This window comes from Bos mutus, chromosome 3 (assembly GCF_027580195.1).
Source record: "Bos mutus isolate GX-2022 chromosome 3, NWIPB_WYAK_1.1, whole genome shotgun sequence".
Taxonomy (NCBI): Eukaryota; Metazoa; Chordata; class Mammalia; order Artiodactyla; family Bovidae; genus Bos; species Bos mutus.
In genome coordinates, this window is record NC_091619.1 from 101309017 (window position 1) to 101332665 (window position 23649).

General features: G+C 58.9%; 1 protein-coding gene across 2 annotated transcripts; it reads left to right on the plus strand.

The window, feature by feature from the left end:
* Positions 1-183: 183 nt before the first annotated feature.
* On the plus strand, positions 184-22821 carry FOXO6 (forkhead box O6). 2 transcript variants are annotated; one of them, XM_070368255.1, is made up of 3 exons: positions 1064-1278; positions 1376-1955; positions 20625-22821. In XM_070368255.1, the coding sequence occupies exons 1-3, from the start codon at positions 1166-1168 to the stop codon at positions 21897-21899; spliced, it is 1968 nt and encodes a 655-aa protein (XP_070224356.1). In that variant the 5' UTR covers positions 1064-1165; the 3' UTR covers positions 21900-22821. The 2 variants fall into 2 exon arrangements, with proteins under 2 accessions (XP_005889034.2, XP_070224356.1); XM_005888972.2 differs by having other exon boundaries at positions 184-1955.
* The last annotated feature ends 828 nt before the right edge of the window (positions 22822-23649 follow it).

Sequence of the window (23649 nt, forward strand, 5' to 3'; positions counted from 1 at the left end):
GCCCAATTGCTCAGCTGGCCTCTCTACTACTGAGGCCATACAGTGATCTGACAACACCTGACTTCTTCACAGCCTATGCTGTAGAGACCTCATCTGTCTCCATTGCTGCTCTCGCCTTAGTAGCTGGAACAGTGCACATGCATCAAAGGTGCTCAATAAATACAGTAAGTGAACGAGAAACTTCTCCCCAAACAGGATGAAATTTGAGGCAAGTGTTTGTTCCAACAACCCTGGCAACAGCCTGCAACAGACTCTAAAAGAGTGGTTTGCAAAGTGTGGTCCCGGGTGCATCACCTGGGACCTTGTCAGAAATGCAAAGTCTCAAGCCGCAACCCAGTAATCTGGCTGGGGCCCAGTAAAACGTTTCAACAAGCTCTCCAGGTTGATTCTACTACACGTTAAACCAGGCACTCTGAATGCCTACGAAAAACAACTTGCAGATGGAGAAGCCAAAATTGTGGCCAAGCCTGACCCAGAACCCAGGTGTTCTTGACCCTCTCCTTTTCCCCAGCCCGGGGCACAAAGAACAGAAGAACTCCATCATCCACCCCACCAGGTTTCTGGAACGAAGATTTGGAAATACCAAGGGTCTAGAAACAGAGGGCGGGGCATTCCTCCCGGGAATAGAAGGCGGGGCCATGTGCTCTGAGCCCCGCCTCATCCCTGTTGCCCCGGGAAACCCCGGGTTGTAACAATAACCCGCTGACGCGCTCAGGGGAGGGATCCAGCCGAGTCCGTGGGCGGGACAGCCCTGCTTCGGACCAATGAGAGTGCCCGGGCCCCGCCCCCGCGCCCCCTCCCCTAGAGCAAAGCAGGGGGCGGGGTCGCGCCTGCCTTGTCTTCCCTGCTCCGTAGGCGGCGCTGTTGCATGCAGGGGCTGCGGCGGGGTCGCCCCCGGCCGGGAGCCCCGCGCCTCCGCCTCCAGCCCGCAGGCGGGGCACCCGGCCCGCCTGAGGATTCCGCGGCCGCGGGCGGGCACGCCCCGCCCTCTCCCGCGCCGGACCCGCCCCCCTCCCCGTCCCCCGCCCATCCGAGGTGCAGCCGGCGCTGAGCGCGGCAGGCGCGGGAGCTGGCGCTGGAGCCGGAGCGGCGGCGGCGGCGGCGGCATTCACGGGGCGGCGGCGGCGGCGGCGGCGCGGGCTCCGGCAAGGGCTCGGGCTCCGGCATGGTGCAGTCCGGCTTCCTCCCGGGAGAGCGGGGCCAGCGTGCGGGGTCGGCGCCGGGGGAGCGGCGGCAGCGACGGTGGCGGTGGTGGCTGCAGGCACAAGCAGGCGGCAGGTGCTAGAAGCGGGGCTGGGCGAGGTGTGTGCCCGTTGGGCTCCGGGGCCGCCGCTCTCTCACTGCCCCCCTCTTTTCCTCCCTTCGGGCTTTTCAGCGCGTCCAGCCCCCTGTCTCCGCGACCTGGCCCATGGCGCCCCGCGGTTGAGCCGGCGCCGCCAGGGACCCCTCCCGCGGGCCTCCCCGGGGCGCGCAGATCCCGGAGCCGCCCGCCCACCCTCCGCGGAGCCCCCCTCCCCTCCTCGCCCAAGCCGGGCGGGACCATGGCTGCGAAGCTGCGAGCGCATCAGGTGGACGTGGACCCGGACTTCGCGCCGCAGAGCCGGCCGCGCTCGTGTACCTGGCCCCTGCCGCAGCCCGACTTGGTCGGCGACGAGGACGGAGCGCTGGGTTCGGGGGTGGCCGAGAGCGCCGAGGACTGCGGGCCGGAGCGCCGGGCCACGGCCCCGCCGATGGCCCCAGCGCCGCCGCTGGGCGCGGAGGTCGGACCGCTGCGGAAAGCGAAGAGCTCTCGGCGGAACGCGTGGGGGAACCTGTCCTACGCCGACCTCATCACCAAAGCCATCGAGAGCGCCCCGGACAAGCGGCTCACGCTCTCGCAGATCTACGACTGGATGGTCCGTTACGTGCCCTACTTCAAGGATAAAGGCGACAGCAACAGCTCGGCCGGCTGGAAGGTGGGGGCGTCCGGCTGGGAGGGGTGCTAGAGCCGTTGGCTGGGGCTTCCAAGGGCTGCTAGATGTCCCTGGGCACCCGGTAGTTGGTCTGGAGGGAAACCCTGGGGCACCCCCAGGGGTCACAGAGTGTGTGCCCAGGGCGTGGGGCCGGCCGGCAGACAGGCGGGGGCGTGCTGGGAGCAGCTGTGTGCATGCTCTGGATGCAGGGTGGGAGGTCTGGTAGGGTGACAAGGGATTGCCACTTTGAGGCACCCCCGAGGGATACCCTCACCCCATCCTTGGGGGCATAGCAGAAGAGCCTATTCTCAGGCCTCAGACACTGGGGACCCCTCTGTTACCTCCCGAGTTTGCTTTCTGTTACTCTTGTTTTACCCTCTCCACCAGGGCACCCTCCTTAAAGAGCTGAAATAATGACCGGGCCGGTGGCTGCTTTCCTCCCAAATCTTTCCCACTGCCCTCCCTGAAGCTGGCCTCAGGGTGAGGAATGCGACCCTAGGCCCACAGTTCTTTCTGTAGTGCCAGGAGTTCACCCTAGGGCACCAGCCAGTCTAAGGTGGGGAACTGGTCAGGTGATCTGAGTTCTCCATGGGGCAGCTGCTGTCCCCCCCTTGCCTGGATCAGCATGGTGGGCTGGTGATGACCCCTGCTGGTGTGAGGGCAGGGTGTTGAGACCTGGGGATCTGTCTGTGCCCACCCCAGGCTGTCTGTCTCCCACTTCCCTGATTTTCTGAGCCCAGATGCATTTGGGGGTGGGGGAAGGGGGAGGGGCACCCCAGGGAGGCCTCAGTACCAACCACTGGAAAGGGGGGAGCCATCTTGGGAGAGGACAGGGTCTTGACTGGATTGTGGCCTCCAGATCCTCCCCTGGCTAACTTGTTGGGGAATGGGGATAGTCAATGCCTTTGGAGGAGAGGAGGCTGGGGGGTAGGGGTGGTCAGGCCATGCCTAGGGCCTGTAAGCTGTCAGGCTCCCTGTGGAAGAGGGGGTCTCTATGAGGGAGACATGCCTAAATGGAGGGCAAGGGCTGTGGCTGGTGGTGGTAGGCAGTGTCAGGGGAAGGAGGTGTGCCAGTGGAGGAGGGGAGGCTTGTGGACATGAACAGCACGAGATGCCCGGTGGCTGTGTTGACCTGGGAGTTGACCTGGGAGCCCATGGCTCTCAGCCTTTATGCTGGCAGCTCCTCTGTCTCTCTGGCCACTACGGGGTGGGGACGCAGGCTGGAGTAGCAGGCCTGAGTCTTTCTCTCCATCCTCTAGCTGGTCCCCCTGGGCTCAGCCCCCAGCAGAACACTTGTTCCTCCTAAGTGGGTCCTGTGCTTTGCTCCCACCTCCCTCCCCTGCACTGTCCCACCCTCCGCTTCTCCTTGTGGATAGTTCCTGTCCTCAAGGGCAGAGTTCAGACACCTCTTCCAGGAAGCCTTTCCTAACCCCTTTTCGCTAGCTCAGGTCCTCTCCCTACCTGTCATAAGTCTTAGTCTTTTGTGTCCTGTCTCATTTCCCTTCCCCACCCTCTTTGGAAAACAGTGGCAGTGGTTAGATCGATCTCTGTGCCCATGGCACCAAGCATAGAGCCTGGCACCAGGAGCTACCAGTGCATGTCTGGTAAAAGAGTAAAGGAGTGAGTGGATAGTGCAGAGGGTGCTGAGACCAGGGAGGATACTGTGAGTCAGAGCAAGCCAGGAGGGCTTCCTGCAGGAGGCGGAGCTCCAATTGGAGTTGAAGGGTTAGGGATGATGGGGAAGATGGCAAGAGGGAACATGAGGCTTGAACCTGGGAAAAAACTACAGTGCACTGAGGGTCTCAGGGCCAAGCCCTCTGCCAGGCAGCTTTAGGCATCTGTGCCAGGTGTCACCTTTAATGCCCTCTGCACTGCCTGAGGTGGGTTTTACTGTCACTACTTACAGAACTGGGCCCTGAGGCACAGAGTGGAGAAGCAAACTGCCCAAGGTCACAGTCAGTAGATGGGAAAGCTGGATTCCAATCTCTGTGTGTCTCCCTCCAGGGACCCAGAGCCTCTGGAATAGTGTCCTGCTTGCCCTGGGTGTGGCAGGGGGACACTGGCAACTTTCAAACAGGGATGGATCTAAATCTGAGAATGGGATTGGGAAGGTACTTGGAGATAATATAGTCCCATGAGTTCATTTTGCAGACTGTTAGACTGAGGCCCTGGCAGGGAATGGGACTCTTCTTAGGTCATCAGTGAGCGGCAGGCCCTGGATGATGGCCCAGGCCTCCCGCCTGCCCGTTGCATGCGGGTTCCTCTGCACCACACTGCTGGGGACACACTGCTTCTCCCTGTGCCTGGGCTCAGGAAGGCTTGCCCTGGGCTGGGGCATTGGTGAGGGGTCCTCAGGCTTGGGCTCCTCACCTAGACCCTGGCAGAGACCTCCGCAGCAGCGGAGGAGGGCTGTTCAGAAAGACCTCTGGCCTTTCCCGTCTCATCCCCTCAATGGCTGTCCTCCTTCTATCCCACCTGCATCCAGCTCCCCAGGGAGCCTCTTTCCCCTCTCATTCCCGCCCCTCCCACCACCTGTTCCCCCATTCCCAGTCAGTCCCTCCAGGGGCTGGGTGGAGGGGCCATTCCCAACTCCCAGCCACCCTCTGGTTACAGAGCCTATGGGACACCTCAGGTGCCAGGGTTGGGGCCAGGGACCCATTGTTCCTTCTTCCCTCCCCTCCCCCACATAAGTGTTGCCCTTCAGCCCCTGCCGTGTACTGAACCCTGTGATAGATAGAGTGGGGGGACCAGTGGGGGAGGCATTGGACCTACCTTCAGGATGCATCAGGGCTACCCAAGCCCTGCGTTTTACAGGCAGGAAGGGCTGGGGGGTGGGGACTGGGGGGGACAGGGCTGGGGGACAGGGGTGTGGTGAAAGCAGGGAGATCCCCTGGGGAGCCAGGCAAGCCCTCCCAGAGAATATGGCACTCGATCTGGTCTGTCTTCACTGGGTGGCAGTCTGGTCTGTCTTCACTGGGTGGGGAAGGCGGGTAGAATTGGGGGAAAGACTTCCAAGGGATATTGACTGTGTATGCAAAGACAGGGAGGTGGAATTCATACGCTGGGTTTGGGAGACTGTTGGGCGTGCCAGGCTGGAACTAAGGGCTCCTGGAGGGGGCAGGGCTGTGTCATGGGAAAGGCCGAGTGGGCCAGATCAGGAAGGGCTTGACTTTTGCCCTGTGGCCCAACCAGGGATGTGGGATGACAGTTCAGAGGTGTTGCAGAGAGGAATTGGAGGAGGCAAGATCATCAGCAGGCGCAAGGCACCCAGCAGGCTGAAGCCCGAAGAGAGACTGGGCTTGGTGCCGGAGAGGCTGGAAGAGTTGCCATCAGGGCATAGGGTCTCCAGGTCCGGGGCCGAGGGCTTGGACAGGAAGTCTCCCTCCCTCTACAGGGTCCGGAAGTGTGGCTGTCCCACATCCAGGTTGTTATTGTTGTTCAGTCGCTAAGTCATGTCCACTCTTTGCTACCCCCATGGACTGTAGCGTGCCAGGCCTCCCTGTCCCTTACCATCCAAGTAGGGTCTCCCACTTCCTCTGACACTCTAGCCCCTCCTTCCCTAGTGCTGGACTCCTCCAGGAAGCCTTCCAGGCTACTCTGGATCTTGGTGCTCCTTCCACTTAGCACCCCTGGAGTTGTTCTGCCTGCTTTTGTGTTTCCTGGCTGCCAGCTCCCCTGGGAGCTTTCAGGCCAGACCTGGGTGCCTCCCATTCCTGTCCCCAGGATGGGTGGGGAGGAGCCCCGTGGAGGGGGACTTCCCTTCTCCCTCAGTGCCTGGAGCAGCTTGGCTGTTGTGGGGTGGGATCAGGAGGGGTGGTGCCCTACCCCCCATCCCGCCCAGGCTGGCCAGTAGGTCCTAGGTGGGGTGGGGTATAGAAGGGAGGGGCTGCTCCCTGAGGCCAGGAGGAGGGTCCTGCGACAGCCCGACAGCCCGGCTGAGCAGTGGTTTGCTTGCAGGGCTCCCCCTTCTCTCCTCCCCGCAGCCCGTTCCAGCAGGGCTCCCTCCTCCTCCTTTGTCCTCCGGGGATCCCCAGCCCCGAGGGCTGGTGGGGGTGTGGGAGGAGGCGGTGTGAGCCCGGGTTGGGGGGTGTCCTCACCCCCCGCGCTGCACGAGCGGGGGGCTGGCAGCTGCCCGCCTCCTGGGCACGAGCCCGTGCCAGCCGCTCCTGGCACAGTTGCTGGCACGCCCGGCAGACTCCCACGGCCACCTGCTCACACCCACCCACGAGCGCTGGCGCGCGGCGGGCCCTTCCGGCTTCCCGGGCCTCCCGGCGCCCCTCCCCCGCTACCGCGCCCCCCCCCCCCGCCCCCATCCCCTCCCAGTCCTCTGTTCAACGAAGGCCCCCTCACTTCTGCCAGCCGTGTGCGTGGCCCCCCGGGCCGCCCCTCCCCAGCAACTTGGGGATCTTGAGAGGCAGGGCCGCCAGGAGGCCCCTGGGGTAGCTGCACCTCTGAGGGGAGAAGGAGGGGCGGACCCGGAGGCAGACAGACAGACCGACAGACAGGGTGAGGGCCCCCGCCTGCCACCTGGCGCCGCTCCAGCGGGACGATGGCGGGCAGCGCCGTGCCAGGCGGTAATTGCAGACAGACTAATTTAAAGAGATGAGACGGTTATTTTTAACTCCTGTTAAGGTAATGAACGGCGCGGGGAGGTGGGTGTGCAGGTTCGAAAGTTCAGTGCCCCCCCCCAGCCCCCACTTTCTGCGGGTTGGGGCTCCCCTGTCTGCAGGCCCTGAGGACCCAGCTTCAGAACTGAGTGGAGTGGAGGGGCTCTGCCAGAGAAGGGGAAGGGCTCAGAGGGCTGGGAGCAAGCGCCCACCGGTCCAGGCTGGTATTAGCATCCCACTTTCCCAGGTGGAGAAGACTTGTCTTAGGATCACCTCCCTAAGAACTGGCAGACCTGAGAACTGAACCCCTTATACACCCCAAACTCACGTGTTTCCTCCTGTGCCATTAGGGCTGGGGTGGGGAGGGATTTGGAAAGGGGGCAAGCTTGTTTCTAGCAGCCCACCTTCTCTTATCTTTTGAGTGGTGGCTGGTGGTGGCCGCTAAATGGGGTCCAAAGAGCTTTGGAAGCCCCTCTGTGTCTTGTGAGGAGTGCAGGTGTAGTCGAAGGCTTCGAGTGTGGGTGAGGGCTTCTAGGGTATGGCTGTAGCAGGGAGAGCCCCGCCGCCCCCCACCACCCCCCCCCCCCGCCCCGCCGCCACTGTCTCCCTTATCTCGCAGCTGACTCCTCAGCACCCCTTCCCTATCTGAGCCTGTGGCCTGCCTACCATCTTGTGGATGTGTCCCCGAGAAACAGGTTCACGTTGGTGCCTCCTCCTATCACGTCCAAGTCTGACTTCCGTCTCCAGGAGAGTTGGGGAGTCATGGAGCCCATCACCTGCTGTCAAGGCTCCTTCCTAGATTACTCCCTTTCTCACACACTCCGAGGTGCTGGGAGCTTGCAGCCTCCAGCACTGCCCATTCTGTCACTAGACAGGCCTTTGGGTGGTTAGGCCTTTCTTCCTTCTCTCTGGCCATGGCCCATCTCTCTGGAGCATTGTGCCAGGTGCCCTAGCTCAGCCCCTCAGGGTCTGTTGGAGCTGTGGAGTTGGGAGTGGGTGAGGTGTGGGGACAGCCCCTGTAGAGGACCGTCATCTCGAGTGTGTTGAACTGGAGCAAAGCTCTCTCCTGTTCTGGTCCTCTGTGTTCTCATCCATAGCCAAAGGGCCTTAACTCACCCAGTCTCTGGCCCTTTTGGGAGCTGTAACTGGATAAACCCTCTCGTTCTAAGAGCCATGATGGGTAGTTGGGCCTGGGGGCGCAGAGTACTGATGGGGCTTCTCGTGGCTGGACGCAGGTGAGTAGCAGTGTGGATGGACTTGAACTGGGGGCTCCTGCTTGGGGCTGCCTACCCTGCCCCTGGCGGTACCCAGGTGGCAGACGTACTCTGAGCACAGTGAAGGGAGTGCTCGTGGCGGTCCCAGCTGTCCCCCCAGAGCAGGCAGATGGGGGTCCAGGGTGTTAGGTGGGCATCAGCAGAGGCTCTGGGGCCCGGATAGGGCGCTCAAGGGGGACAGCTGGATCTGGAGCGCCCCCCTTCCTCCTGGCACCCTCGTTACCATGGAAACCAACTCCTGTTTGGGAGGGTTTGGCTGTTTGCTGCCTCTCCCCTCCCCCCAACCCATATGTGGAGGTGGGAGGGGGGCCAGGTGGCTTGTGGGGGAGGGGCCTCCCACACCCTCCCCCCACCCAGGGCCTCCGTCTTTGCAGAGAAACCTTTCTGGTCTCTAAGAGGGGTGCCTCTTGTGGGAAGGGGAACAAGAATTAAGAGAATTAACTCCCGGGTGCTAGGCAGTCAGTTGGGCACTTCACATAAATCTTCCCATTTCATCCTCCCTGGGTCCTGCCAGGTATGTGATAATAGCCCCATTTTGCAGCTGAGGAAATTGAGGAAAAGACGAAGTCTCTTCTAAGGCAAGTCTCTTGCCAAGGCAGCACAGCTGAAACGAGGCTGAGCCTGGGTTCAGATGCAGACCTGTCTGTTTCTACTATGTGTCACCATCTCCCAATGCCGGTGCAGTGTCAGCCCACATCCCAATGAGTCCTCCTGCCCCAGGGCTCACTCATGCTCACTCCAGAACCCTCCAGGGCTACTCAGTTCCCTTGGGAGCCAACCAAGCCCAAACTGCTCTAACGGGCCCCTGGGCCCTCTGCTGGCCGTGTCCAGGCCCCGCCCTCTCTCCTGTTTGCCCCTGCTGCCTCTGATCGATCCCACACTGCCCTCACACTGCCATCTTTATACCTGACACTGGAGTTGCCAACCCAGACCACTGCCATTGTCAACTGCTCGCCAAGACTGCTGTCGACTCTCAGGGGCTGATCCCTGGGGACACCCTTCAGAAACTAGGCAGGTGCTTGGGTAGTTTGAACAAAAACCTACCTACTAGGTGATTCTGAAACCCAATGTGTCTCTCTGAGAATCCTGCCTTAAGTCCTTAGGTGTTGGCGGAGCTGGCTGGTGATCTGAGTCACCTACAAGCTTTTATAGTACAGTCTGCAGCCCCGTCTCAGACCCTCTTATCAGACTGTCAGCGGGTGAGCTTTGAAATCTGTATTTTAACAGGTCCGTCTGGTGACAGGTCAGATTCTGAACTGATGCCTTCGATGGTATCTTCCTTGACTCCTGCTTGTCCCTCCTGTCTTCTGTTCCCAGGGTGGACCACCTTCTCCTCCAAGCAGGCTGCCCAGATTGAGCCCACACCTCTCTTCCTCACTCTTTCTGGGTCCTCCAGGAGTTGAGCCCCATGCAGTCAGCTTCAAGGGACTGAAACCACTCCCACCACCCCCCACCCCCCAGAATCCATTCACCCGCCCTCCGCCCTCCGTGTCTCCTGTGCTCCGCCACAGAGCGTTTGGCTGCAGGAGGGAGGGGAACGGTCATGGCGTGAATCCTCGGCAGACCTCTTTGGCGCTGGCCCGTGAGGAACCGGAAAGTCGCAGTCCCTGCTCTCTGCTAGCTCCCTGTCTGGTGGGGGAGGTGAGACCACGTGTGCTGTTCTTACAGGGACCAGTTCTGGGGCCTTAGCCACTCCAGGTCTTGGCCTCCTGGCCCCAGTCAACCTCTCGAGCCACATCACTCAGCCCTGTCTTCTGACCTTTGCTTCAGCCACACACACAACTCTTCCAGCTGGAGATGCAGCCACCATGGGCCATGACAGGCGTGCTCCCATTTAATTTTCATAGCAAACTGTGAAGCTGGTACCGCTACTGTCCCCAGTTTGCAAATGAGGAAAGTGAGGCTGAGAGACACAAAGTAGGCTCTCATAGTATCCCACTGGCAGTGACAGAGATGAAACTCCCCTGGGCCATTCCTCCCTAACCCAGTGCTCTGTCCAGGCTAGTGCAGGCTGGCCTCCACCCGCAACATTGTCTCTCTGATTTCCCTTGGAGTTTGGCCCTGAGGCTTCCAGCCTGGGGGTTGGCTCTGGGATCCTGACTCCCTTTCTGCAACCCAGAGCTCCCAGAGGGAGGGAGCTGACATCGGCCCCCTCTCCATCTGCAGGCCCCGGGGCTGATGGCTGCTTCCTCCACTCACTTTAATCCAGGCCTACACCCACTGGGCACCCACTGTGCAGCGCTGCTCAGAGGAACTGGACTGGCTCTCTGCCCTCAAAATGCCTGCAGGTCCAGCTGGGGAAATAAGATGAGGATAAAAATGACCCAGGGTCATGATGGAGGGACAGATAATTCGCTGTGGGTATTTGGAGGTGAGGGAAGAGAATGAGGCAAAAAAGTTAAACCCTCAGTCAGGATTCTTTGGGAGCCTCACAGGGTCTGGCTATGTTAGCCAGAGCCCAGCAGCACTTGAGGCTGGAGAAGCAAGCAGGGGCTGGCTGGTGAGTGAGTGGCCTTGAATGCCACACCAAGAAGTTGGCACTCCAAGCTGTGGGGGATGAGGGATGACATGGGCAGAAAGGATGGTATGGAGGGTTGGGGCAGGGGAAGAGACTGGCTCAGGGGCCACTGTAGACTTCATACTGCGATCCAGGATAGAAGATGAATCTGAGAAAGAGTAGAGGCCCCAAGATCCCAGGCCTGAAGTGCCAGGCAGCACCCTTTGGTGCGTCGAGGATCTCAGAGGTAAGACAGAGTGCGGGTAAGAGTCTCGAGGCAAGCAGGGAGGAGCAGTCCTAGTTTTGCCACTCACCCTGTGTAGCCTTGAGCATCCAAGCCTCAGTTTCCCCTTCTGCAAAATGAGATGATAAGACATGTCCAAACTTTGCTGTGAGAATTACATCTGAGGAGAGTTACATGTAAAGTCCCCAGTGAAATCTGAGCAAATACTGTTATTGTTGTTCATCGCTCTGGCAAAGGAAAGGAGATAACTGTCCATGCCCTGGGTAGGGTGGGGGTCCTGGGCCCTGATCCCTGAGAGACACTGACTTGTGTGTGTTGGGGGTGGGGGCAAGACTTCTTCTAGTCCCTCCCTTTCTGTCCCTGGGGTGTGAGGGAATCAGGAGGTTCCATATGCTGCTCTCTAGCCTACAGAGCTTTCCCTGAGGACTTGAGGGCAAGCAGGCAGGTTTCAGGCCCTGTGCTTTTACAAATGAGGGCAGTGATTTACCCAAGGTTACCCTTGAACTCAGCACTGCCTGCCCCTAGATGCTGGCTCCTCTTTGCCCACTGGCAGGCTGTGTGACCTTGGGCATGGTCCTTCCCTCTCTGGCTCTAAGTCCCATCTAGGGATCCAAGCTCCCCTCCCCCAATACTCTGGGAAGCTGTGAGGCCTCCTCCACCCCTCCTGTCCCCTCCCCCTGTCCTCAGCTGGCCTTGCCTCCTTTTGTAACCTGAGCTGGGGCTGTGGGGGAAGGGGCTTGCCCTCTGCCAGCAGCACCTGCCAGCTGAGCAGATGTGAGGGGATGAAGGCCCTCATCCCCCAGGGGATTGTCTGCTCTTGGCTTGACAAGACTGGGGCTGGGCGGGCAGCGCTCAGCACACCCAGCCCTGGCCTCTGGCCTCTGCCCCCTAGAACTTACCCCAAGCACTTGTTCATTTTCCAGCGGACATTCATGCTCCAATGTGCCCTGCAAGGACCTCTCAGGCTCCGGGAGAAGACAGATGGCAGATGAGGGCTGGTGCCCCAGTCTGGGTGGGCTGCTCAGGCCTCCTGGAGCCCCTTGGCATGGGGACAGAGGGCCAAGGGCAGCCCCTGGGGGTGAGGCCAGTGTCTGTGCGGGTGGCCATGCCCCTGGGAGAGCAGATGGTTCTCTTGGCACCATGCCCACTCTTCCTTTCCACCCCCTGCCCCCCAGCCGCCTGCAGGGCTGGGGCACAGCTGCTAAGCCCTCCCCAGAGCTGGGCTCAGGGCAGGGCCGGGTGAGGTCACTGCAGCTGCTCCCAAGGCCTGGGGCAGGGGTGTGGGAGGTGCTGCCAGCAGAGTGAGGGAGGGGATCAGAATGAGGAGGGGCTCGGAGGGGCCTGAATGGCTTGGCAACTGGGGATCCCCTTTAATCCTGGAAGAGAGAGGAGATCTGTGCAGGGGTTGCTGAGCCAGCGTGGCAGTTCCTGGCGCCCTTTCCCCAGGAGAGTTTCTGTCTGGCCTAGGCTCGCCTAGAGGTGTCTCAGGGTAGGCGGAAGAGCACAGACCCTGGTGTGAATTCCTGCCGCAACACTTATCCCCTGGAGCAGGTCAATTGTTCCCTGAAGCCTCAGTTTCTCCTCTGTAAAATCAGAATAATAAACTAACTCAGAGGTTTGTTACAGATACTCAGTAAGACTTAAACTGTTGAGTGCCAGCATGTGTGTGAATGCTCAGCAAATCGTAGTGTCTTTCCTTCTCCACTTGTTGAAGTCTCCGGAGGAGTCAGCAGAGAGTAGGGAGGTGGCAGAGGCACCAGGAACTGGAGGAAAAACCAGGAGGAGGAGGAGCCAATACCTGGAACTTCAGCCTGAGGTTTGGCGGAACAGAAATGGCAAAGTTGCCAGGCCTGAGTGGTTCATGGCTGCTGAAAGTTCCAACCTATGTATTGACTTACCGTGAGCCAAGGATTGCCCACAAAGTTCAAGTTGGGAGGCAGACTCATCCACAATTACACTCTAGTGCACAGGTAGATTTTTTCAGTAGAAATGGGGAGGGAATAGTTATTTTGGGGGCTTGCAGAGGGGAAAGACACCACAAAGCTCGCCTTGATAGAGCAGGACCCAGTTGCACAGAGAAAGAGAGAAGGGCACAGGGAACAGTGTGCAAAGGCAGGAAATGTGAGATATCCAGGGTGGCTGGAGTTCCAGGTGGGTGTAAGCAATGGAGGTGACGAGGCTGGAGAGCATCAGAGGCCCTTGATTGTCAGTCTGGAGGATGAGGAGCCCTGGGTCTTTGAGTAGGGGTGAGCTGGGACTTCTGCTGTTGGCTTGTTTGCTGTCCAGGCTGAGTGTGTGGGCTCTGTTGTCTCTGGGGTGGCAGGGGTGGGGGATGCCAGGGCCTGTCTCTTGACCTCCTGCCTTGCTTTGGCTATTTGGTTCCTCCTGGCCCCTGGCTGCCCACTTCTGTTCCACTAATGACTCCAAGCCATTCACCTGTCAACACCTGTGGCTCTGATGCTCCTGCCTGCCCTTCCACCCCTCCTTCCCTGCAGACCCTAGTACCAAGGGTTTGCATGTGGCCTCAGGGCCCTGAGGTCATCTAGGTCACTCCTTCTCCCAGGAAGTCTGTCTGGACTGAGTACTCCAAGCAGCAGAGCAAGTGACCCTCCTCCTTACCTAGATTCCCCACCCCCCACCCCCAGTTTTGTGGCTCTCTCTGAGTCAGGTGTGTTCCTGGGTCAGAGGTGGGTGGGGGATTTAGGGTGGTACAAGGGTTGCTCCTGGGCCTGAGATAGGGACTCCATAAGATGTGGGATGTCATGCCCTTCCCGGCCTCACTCCCTTTCCCATGGATGTTGGGATAGTTACTGTCTTTTACAGGAGATGCTCAAGGTCACATGGATGAGGCTGGGATTCCAATTCTAGCCCTCAGTACTTCTTCATGCAGGAAGGGAGGGAAGGAAGGAAGGAGAGAGGAAACAGGAGTCACAGAGGGAATCAGAGCACTCATGCAGCCCCACAGGTGATCTCTGCTCTGGGAGGCACCAAAGGGAGGAGCTGGGTCACATCCCCATTGGGTAGGTGGGGCCAGCTTCCTGAGGGCAGGGCCAGGCAGAACCTTGGACAGCAATGGAACCTGGAGAGGCAACCATAACTGGTTTTAGGTTGGATGGATGGACACAAGATCCAGGACTGAACTGGGAGAGTCCTGGGATCCCCTCGGTACTAGAGGCCAGGGGGTAGCACAGGGCTTGTTATGGGTGGGCAGCGTAACACTTGGGTCTCCTGTCTCTGATGAAAGCCAGGAAGCTTGGGCTTGAGAATCAAGACAGGGATGGCCACTGAGGTGGGCAGCAGGGCAGCGTTCCCCACCTCATTAGGGATGTGAGTGAGAAGAACCTTGGCTTTGGAATACAAGAGCCCTGAGACCCAGACCTAGCTCCATCACTTCCCAGCTTTGTGGTCTCAGGAGTCATTTAACCTACTTGAGCCTTAGTTCCCCTCTCTACCCCCACTTCATAAAATAGCATTACCTACCCACAGTGGTGTTGGAGAAAGACTCTTGAGAGTCCCTTGGACTGCAAAGAGATCCAACCAGTCCATTCTAAAGGAGATCAGTCCTGGGTGTTATTTGGAAGGAATGATGCTAAAGCTGAAACTCCAATACTTTGGCCACTTCATGCGAAGAGTTGACTCATTGGAAAGGACTCTGATGCTGGGAGGGATTGGGGGCAGGAGGAGAAGGGAATGACAGGATGAGATGGCTGGATGGCATCACTGACTCGATGGATATGAGTCTGAGTGAATTCCGGGAGTTGGTGATGGACAGGGAGGCCTGGCGCGCTGCGATTCATGGGGTTGCAAAGAGTCGGCATGACTGAGTGCCTGAACTGAACTGAATCCACAGTTTGGATGGTTTTTAGAATTCACAGAAGAAATGTATCTGAAGAACCTAGCTTAGGTCTGGCACGTGGTAGGTGGTGCCCTTCTCCCGCCTTGGTATGTGAGTGTGTGCCAGTGGTGTGTGAGAGTGGGCTTGCACTAGCTCGTGAGAGCTGATCAGGGAGAACTTCTTCCCAGTTCTGCGCTCAGTGACATCATGCTGCCAGCTTAAAATTGGCTACGATGGGAATATCCATGCCACAGAAACCAGCAAATGCTACAAATCTAATCAGGTGGAGTTTTTTCCTTGTTGGAGAGCTGGAAAAAAAAAATCCATCCTGTGGATTCTCTTTAGCCATCAAGGGGACCAAACAGGAGGTGGGGGGCAATGGTGGAGCACTGGCTGGACCATGCAACCTAGAACTCAAAGTCCAGGGGCCTGGGAAGATTGGATATAGTCATAGTGCCAGGCAGCCCTCCATAGGCCAGGGACAGCAAATGGTGGGACCCTTCTTCTTGCTCCAAACCCCTCCTCTTTCCCCCCCACTCCCCAGCCCTGAGATCTGCTGGGCTCTGGCTGGAGAAGTGAGATTGGATGAGGTTGAGCTATCAGGGAATGAAGCTGTGCTGGGAGGAGAAATGAGGTTGAGCTGGAAGATAAACGAGGTTGTACTGTCAAGGAATGAGGTGGTACTTGGAGGCAAGGTGAGGCTGCATTATTAGATAAATGAGGTTGCAGTATCAGGGGATGAAGTGTACTTGTAGGAGAGATGACGTCCTGCTGGATCAGGCGGGTTGCACCATCAGAGAACACAGCCACACCACAGGAGGAAGGAGAGCCTCCGACTTGGAGGATAAATGAGGGTGTCCTGCTGGATAAATGAGGGGGCCCGTCAGGTGAATGGAGTGCTGTTAGCAAATGAGGTTGTACTTGCTGGATAAATGGGACTGGTGTGCTGGATAAATGGGGTTGTGTTGTCAGATGAATGCATTACTGCTCGTGGGCGAAGGGTGTCCTGGGAATAGATGAGGGTGTCCCGTTGGATGGATGAGCTGCCGCCACCAAACAGCTCAGACCCTGTCCATGGGGGAGGCACCATCAGCAAGGACGAGGTTATTCTGTTCCCCTGGGGGCTCCTGGAGCATCTTCTGGCTCAGATGGTCCAGGCTGCGAGAGACCTTGGCCGCAGCAAGCCCTGGGTTACCCAGATCTGTTCGGGCAGCAGGAGCGAGCAGGTAGGGGGCCAGGGTGGGCAGCTGCCTTGTTCACCCTGGGAGCCCTACTTTCCCTCTCACCAAAGCCCTTCCTCCTCTCTGTGCTTCCTTCTGTGGCCCAGGATGCTCCTGCCTTTCTCTACCCCTGCTTGCCTCCCATTCTGTCCTGTGTTCTCTCAGTTTGGAGCAGCCCCTATTCTGTGCAAGTCACTCTGCCAATCTCATTAATTCTCCCTGCAAGACTATGTTACCCTCCTTTGCTGTCTCTCATTCATTCACTCAACAAACATTTATGAAACGCCTGGCATACAGCAAACACATGGGGTCTGGTAAGAAAAAGAAAGGGACAGAAATGCTTCATGGAACTTGGATTCTAAAACAAGGGAACCCAGATAACAAATTAATGAACATAATATAAAGAAATTATACAGTACTTTAGAAAGTGCTAATTGTTCTGGAAAAACTCAGAGCAGGGTTAGGGAGCCAAGAAACGGCAAGGCAGAGGAACATCTGTTAAGAGCGGACAGGATAGGTCTCATTGCGTAGGTGGCATCTCAACAGAGACTTTGTGGAGCTGAGAGATGGACGTGGGCATCTGGGCAAGGTGGGATGGTACCTGGCAGGTTCCTGGAAGGTTTGAAGAATGGGAGGGATCAAGCAGGACAGTGTCAGGAGAGGAGCCTAGGAGGTCACAGAGGGGCTGGTGGGCTATGGTAAGGCCTTTGTTCTTTACTCTGAGTGAGATGGGGGCATATGAGTGTTCTGGGCAGGACTGGACCGTGATCTGGGTTATTTATAGGATCCCTCCGGCTGCTGCCTGGTGGAAGGCTCAAGGGAAACAAGGGTGGAGGCAGGTAGCCTGTTTGAGGAACTGGAGGTTCAAAGCATGCAGCTCAACTGCTTGTGGGTGTCAGAGCCAAGACTGGAATCTGGATCCAACACCAGAGCCCTGCTCTTTGTCCTGCACCAGCCTCCTCGCCCTGGTGACTGAGGCCCCAGCAGGCTGGCCTCTCACCCAGGTTCTGCAGGACAGTAGGAGGGGCTGGGATGTAACCCCCTGTCCCTTCCCTCTGCCCCCACCCCCGATAGTCTCACTGAGGCACCAAGTCAGGGAGGTCCCATCCTGGAAACTGCACCAGGCCTGCATGAAGGTGTGGGAGGTGTGAGGCCCCAGAAGCCCAGCTTGGGCACCAGGGGAGCCTGGGCATGCCGGGGCCTTGGCTGTGGTGGCGGGTTGCTAGGCAACTCTGAGAGGGAACCCTGGTTACTGCTACCTGGCAGAGGCGTCTCCCTGCCCCCCCTCCCTCACCTCCTCCGTGGCCTCTGGCCTCCCAGGAGGCCTTGTGTGGGTGAGATGTGATCAGTGCTTGCCACAGGATCTTGGCCGGGAGCTCTGATGGGTACCAGGTGGCTGGGCCCTGAGGAGCCAGAATGAGCTGCAGGGCCTGGCCTGGCCTCCTGGGGCACAGCCCTGGTGCACACCTGGTGAAGAGCCCTGCTCAGCAGACCAAGGCCTAAGTCCTCACCTAGCTCTGGGCCACCTCCCTGGGTGACCTTGGGCAAAGAATGGCACCTTACTAAGCGTCAGCCCCATCCAGGTGGCCTGCAGAATTCCTCGCCAAGGGCCATTTTCTGTGAGAGTGCCAAGGGAGGGTGCTGAGCAGAAAAGGTTCCAGGTTACCCCCACCCCAGCCCCAGTGGCTTGAGTGCGGAACACTCATGTTTTGTGTTAGATTCCATTTACTACAAGAGTTCCACTACTTAAAAAAGTTTGAAAACCCCTGGCCTGAACAATTCCAAGAACTTTTCGTTGTCAACTGCAAAGGTGCCTAGAGTGCATGGCCCATCTCATCAATTTCTGGGGAGGGAAACAGGCCCAGAGAGGAAGAGGGAGTGGCCCCAGATCAGGCTTGCTGGAGGACAGGGAGGAGCACCAAGCTGCAGGTCAGGAGGCCTGGGCTCGAATCCCAGCTCTGCCACCAGGTCCTGGGTGATGCAGGGCAAGTCCTTTTTTCTCTCTGGGTCCAACCAGCTGTGGTTTCAGGCTGGGGCTTAGGGGTACCTGGCTGGGCAAGGAACAGAGTGGGGAAGGATAGAGACCTTCATAGGCCTGGAATGTGTGTTCTTGACGGTGATCTAAAACATTTGTATTGATATTCAGAAAATTTGGAAGTCTCGTGGAATACAAGCCAAGATTCCCTTGAATTCTAAAAAGGAAACGCAAGACTCTTAGAGAATTTTGACCTTTTAACATGCCCCCAGCTTCCCATGCTACCAGCTTCTAGGGTTGATTATATCATGGAAAGTTTGAGAAGAAATGGAGGACTGGTTTCCTAAGATTCTTTGGAAATTCTCTGACTTGTTCTCTCTCCCATGGTGGAATGTGAGGTCCTTTAGACTCAGAGTGAGTCTAACCTGAAATCAGTGCCTGGCTCTGCCACTTAAAACTGTATGATCTTGACAACTTACGTAATCTCTCTCAGTCACCTCACCTTGAGATGGTTGGTGGTTTAGTCATCAAGTCATGTCCGACTCTTTGCGACCCCATGGACTGTAGCCTGCCAGGCTCCTCTGTGTGTGGGATTCTCTAGGCAGGAATACTGGAGTGGGTTGCTATTTCCCTAGAACATCTTGAGATAGGGGTCACAGTCCCTGAGTTATATGAACACTGACAGAATGATCATAAAGTACTGAGAATGGGATAAAATACTCCCAATACCAGGGCTGACCCGGCAGGTACTCAGGAGATGCCCTACTTGGTGACATCCTTCCTTCTCCTCCCACCCTCCAGCACTCAGAACCGGGCTGGCACATAGTGACATGGATAAAGAGGTGTGGCCTGACTGACCTCCAGCTGGAGGGGCTGCGAGGTGGAGCCTCTGGCTAGGCAGTTAGTCCCACAGGGGTTGAGAACTGAGGCCTCAGAGGTCCCTGAACACAGGTGTTGGGGAGGGGCTGGGGAGCCAGGTGCAGGGGCGGGAGCAGGAAAGGGGGGTTTCTACTCCAGGGAGCACCACTCCCTGGGGGTCCGGCTCCCCTCCTCTCAGGGCCCCAGGAGGAGCCAGGCAGGGCAATGCTGGGAGGAGCCTTGGGGCCCCAGCTGTTGTCTCCCAAGACCAGAAAGTGCCAGAGATAAGGAGCCTGGGGCCCTGAAGAAGTCAGGTGCGTGCCTGGTGCTGGGGGTGAGGGGCAAGTGGGCGCCCTGGGCAGCAGAGAGGACCCCTCCTTCTGCAGTCAGGTGGGAAGGAGGCAGCAGGGAGAGCCTGGACGGATCAGAGGTTCTGGGGCTGGGGGGATGAGAGCAGGTCCGTATGCTGGGCAGACCTGGAGTGGTGCCTGTGGGACCGTGGGCAAGTTACATCATGCCTCTGGGCCTCCATTCCCTGGTACAGGAGATGGGGTAATGCCAGCTCCCCAGAGTTGTTTGTGCCCAGCGCAGGTACACTCAGGGCCTGATATTAAGAATTGTAGAGAAGGAGTAAGTCTGTGGAGTGATCTAAGAAGTGAGGTCTTCTGGCCAGAGTGAGGGATTTGACCAACATTTATGAACACCAAACACTTAGCATGCACATTATCTCAGGTAATGATCTAACAGCTTTCCGAGGTGGTTACTGTATGTTGCCCATTTTTTTCAGAGCAGCTCACCGAGGTATGCGCTCCTAGAGATTGAGTCAACAGCCATGGTCACATAGCTAGGTGGCTGAAAAGAGCCAGGCATCCTGCCCAGCCCTTCAGATACCCAAACCCCTGCTATTTCCACAACAGTGCCAGAGCCAGGGAGTCCAGGCCTCCAGCAGGGAGGCCCCAGAGGTGGGGCGTGGTAGGCTCTGCAGTAGTTCTAGTCCTCCAGGTTCTCTGTGAGGAGCCAGGTCAGTGGAGCTGTGGACTCCCCTGCCTCCCTCTGTCCCCAGGCCAGGCCTGGCAAAAGTAGGCAGTGATATGGAGCCCAACAGAAATTTACAAGAAGATATGTGTAGGTGTGGCTAAGGTGAAGCCCGAGGAAGGACCAGAGACAGCAGGAGAGCTTTGTGGCCTAAGGCAAGCCACTTCATCTCTCTGAGCCTCAGTCTTCTTGTCTGTAAATGGGCATGATGTCACCTGCTTTGTGGGGATTTTGTGCAGGAAGGGGCTTGAGAGCAAAGCTACTTTGCATCAGGTGGGTGGGGAGGGAAAGGAACTGGGCTGACCTGAAGGTGGGTACTGAGCAGCTGTGGGGTTTGAGGTCTCCACGGCTGATGGATGTGCTTTGAGGGGTGTCCTGGGATCGGAGTGGAGTTCGCAGAAGCTCCGAGAATTGGGGAGAAAATGTGGGCCTCTGCCCACCTTGGGGACACCCAGCCGATTCTGCTTATCCTGGCCAGACCCTCCCAGCAAAGGGTTAACAGTCTTCTCTACCTGCAGTTGCATTTTAAAGACACGAAATTAAAGCAGGTAATTTATTCTCCCCACACACGAAAGAGCAATTAGTTCTAAACAGGGCTTAATCAGTCACCGCGAGATTGATTTCTGGAGCCCTGGGTTTTCGGGCTCCTGGCGCCACGCCAGGCTGGGGGGGGGGCGGACAAATGAGCCGCAGCGGCATGAGCCCTTACATAATCTGTTGGGGGGCCCTAGCAGCCTGGCTAGCCCCGGGCAGAGCTTGGCTGAGTTGGGGAGAGGGGTCTTGCTCCCCTGCTGCAGGCGGCTCCTCAAGAGTAGCCTCCCTGGCAAGACTAGACCCAAAGCTCCGGCCCCATCCTACAGACAGTGCCTGTGCGGGCTGCGAACAGGGAGGGTGGGGCGGTTCTGGGGTGGGGGATGGATATTCTGAGTTTGTCCTACCTGGTACTTACACCTGTTCCCCCTTCTTCCCCGCTGTACCCTTTCATCTTCCCTCTTTCCTCCCCTTCTGCTTTTTGGCGTTTCTTTTCGCCTTCTCTCCTCCTCTCCTCGATTTTCTCCCACTCCTCTTCCCATCATTTATCCCCTCACTGCCCACTCCTCCACCCCTGTCCTTGTCTCTGGCCACAGAACTCCATCCGGCACAACCTGTCTCTGCACACCCGGTTTATCCGCGTGCAGAACGAGGGCACAGGCAAGAGTTCCTGGTGGATGCTGAACCCCGAGGGCGGCAAGACGGGCAAGACCCCGCGGCGCAGGGCCGTGTCCATGGACAACGGGGCCAAATTCCTGCGCATCAAGGGCAAAGCGAGCAAGAAGAAGCAGCTGCAGGCACCAGAGCGAAGCCCAGACGACAGCCCCCCGGGCGCGCCAGCCCCAGGGCCCATGCCTGCCGCGGCCAAGTGGGCCACGAGCCCAGCCTCGCACGCCAGCGACGACTACGAGGCGTGGGCCGACTTCCGCGGCGGTGGGAGACCCCTGCTCGGGGAGGCAGCTGAACTGGAAGACGACGAGGCCCTGGAGGCCCTGGCGCCGTCGTCGCCGCTTATGTACCCGAGCCCGGCGAGCGCGCTATCGCCCGCGCTGGGTGCGCGCTGCCCGGGGGAGCTGCCCCGCCTGGCTGAGCTGGGGGGCCCGCTGGGCCTGCACGGCGGCGGCGGCGGCGGCAGCGCAGGGCTGCCCGAGGGGCTGCTGGACGGCTCGCAGGACGCGTACGGGCCGCGGGCCCGCGCCGGGACGCCCGCCTACTTCGGCGGCTGCAAGGGCGGTGCCTACGGCGGGGGCGGGGGCTTCGGGCCGCCGGCGCTGGGCGCTCTGCGCCGCCTGCCCATGCAGACCATCCAGGAGAACAAGCAGGCCAGCTTCCCGCCGGCCGCCGCGCCCTACCGCCCCGGGGCGCTGCCCGCGCTGTTGCCGCCGCCGCCACCCGCGCCCAGGCCCGGCCCCGTGCTTGGTGCACCCGGGGAGCTGGCGCTGGCGGGCGCTGCCGGCACCTACCCTGGCAAAGGGGTGGCCCCGTACGCGCCGCCGGCGCCCTCGCGCAGTGCCTTAGCCCACCCCATCAGCCTTATGACGCTGCCCGGCGAGGCGGGCGCGACGGGTCTGGCGCCGCCGGGACACGCGGCCGTCTTCGGGGGACCCCCCGGCGGCCTCCTGCTAGACGCGCTGCCCGGGCCGTACGCCGCCGCCGCCGCCGGGCCGCTGGGTGCCGCGCCCGACCGCTTCCCGGCCGACCTGGACCTCGACATGTTCAGCGGGAGCCTCGAGTGCGACGTCGAGTCCATCATCCTCAACGACTTCATGGACAGCGACGAAATGGACTTCAACTTCGACTCGGCCCTGCCGCCGCCGCCGCCCGGCCTGGCCGGAGCCCCGCCCCCCAACCAGAGCTGGGTGCCAGGCTGAGGGCCGCCTGCCGCGCGCCCCAGGTGCCCTGCCCCGCACCCCACCCCCCCAGGGGCCTCTGTCTTCCCATCCTGATCCCCGGGTCCCCATTCCCATTTCCGCTCCACGGGGGGATCCAGGAGGCAGCCCCAACCCAGCTAGAGACAGCCCGCAGAAGCTGACCGCTGAGGGAAGTGGTAGGCAGGCGCTGGAGCACCCTGCTATTCCTGCCCAAGCCCCAGAGGCCAGCTCTGCCTCCTCCCAAAGACGGGAAGCCTGCGGGGTGGATGCTGGGTTCCCGGCTGGGTGGGAATGGGGAGGAATGAGGTGGGACGCGCTGGTCTGGGAAGCAGACTGGGAGATGCGACAGGGGGGCGTCTCCGAATCCTCAGTATCATTGGTAGGGCTCTCGCGTGACTAATCGCCCACCCAAAGTCGGGGCTGATTCCCTATTGACACTTTCCCACTGGTCTTTGCGTCACCCACCCCAAGCCAGGAACCCCTCTCCTGAAAACACACCCACACTCACCTATCGGCTGTTCACCTTGAGCTGTCCTTCAAGTCCTGAACCACCCTCCGACCTCCACCCCACGGTTCAGCCCTTCCCACTCATCCTCGCCTGCCCTTGTTTCTCCCCTCCCGGTCGAAGTCCCTCTCCCCTTCCACCCCTGCCCGTCCCCCAGTACTGGTTTCAGCCTCTCCAGCTAGCCTCAGCTCTGGATCCACTCCCCAACCCATCACCCCTTTCTCCGTGCCAGTCCTGGCTCCTCTCTCCCATATTTATAAGTGTCCGGTCGGGGCGGGCTGTGGGCGCGGTGTCCCCGGCGCATATCGTAGGCAGTGTACCGTGGCCGTGCCGTCAGCGTGTGCGTGTGTGCCGTGTCGAGGCCGTGTAGAGTGCATTGTACAGCATATTTTCATGAATAAAATTGTTTTAAATATTTCCCGCGCCTTGGGCTAGCAGGAGAGCGGCGGCGGAGGCAGATAATTGGCAAGGATCGCGGAGGCGGGGGTCCCTGTGCCTGAGCCCATTGTGACTTTGTGTCTGCATCTGTGTCAGCATTCACGGATGCCTATTTGCTCAACACACATTGGTTAAGCGCCTACTGAGTTCTGGATGCTGGAGATGTGCCTGGGTGGACTCTCCACCTGTTTCTGTGAACATGTGCCTTGCGGGAAGTTTCTGGTCTGGGGATATTCTGTCCCCAAAAAGCTAGAGTTGGAAGAGAAGGCACAGATATTAACTGAGAGCATGTCTGTGTCAGATCCTGGGTTAGGTGTAATTTTTGTTCCCATTGTACAGATGAGAAAATAGAGTCGGAGCAGGAAAATGGCCTGGCAAGGCAGGCTGGGATGGTGGAAAGGAGGCCCTGGAAGGCACACAGACTTCTGTTTGAATTTATCCTCTACTATTTTCCAGTCGTGTGACCTTGCACAAGTTTTCAACCTCTGTAACCTTGCTTTCCTGGCTGGCACACCTTGTGAGCAGTAAATGAGAAGAGATATGCAAAGTGGCAGCACAGGTCCTGTGCCCACTCATCCATCCGTTCATCCATGGAAGATTTCGTGAGCACCTGCTATGTGCCAGGTCTCATACCAATCACTGGGGCTGCTGGAGAGCAGCACAGGCACAGTCTCTGCTCTGAAGGAACTAAGAGGTTTGAGGGGGACAGAGATGAGTTAATGGGCAATTTTAGATCAGAGATGTAATGAATGGAGGAGAATCGAATGACACAGCTGCACACATCTTGGGCTTGAGGACTCAGGAAGG

Excerpts from the sequence above, each read along its gene's own strand:
- FOXO6 (XM_005888972.2), top strand. The coding sequence starts at position 765 with ATGAGAGTGCCCGGGCCCCGCCCCCGCGCCCCCTCCCCTAGAGCAAAG. Across the intron at positions 1,956-20,624 it reads ACAGCTCGGCCGGCTGGAAG|AACTCCATCCGGCACAACCT; the intron begins GTGGGGGCGTCC and ends CTCTGGCCACAG.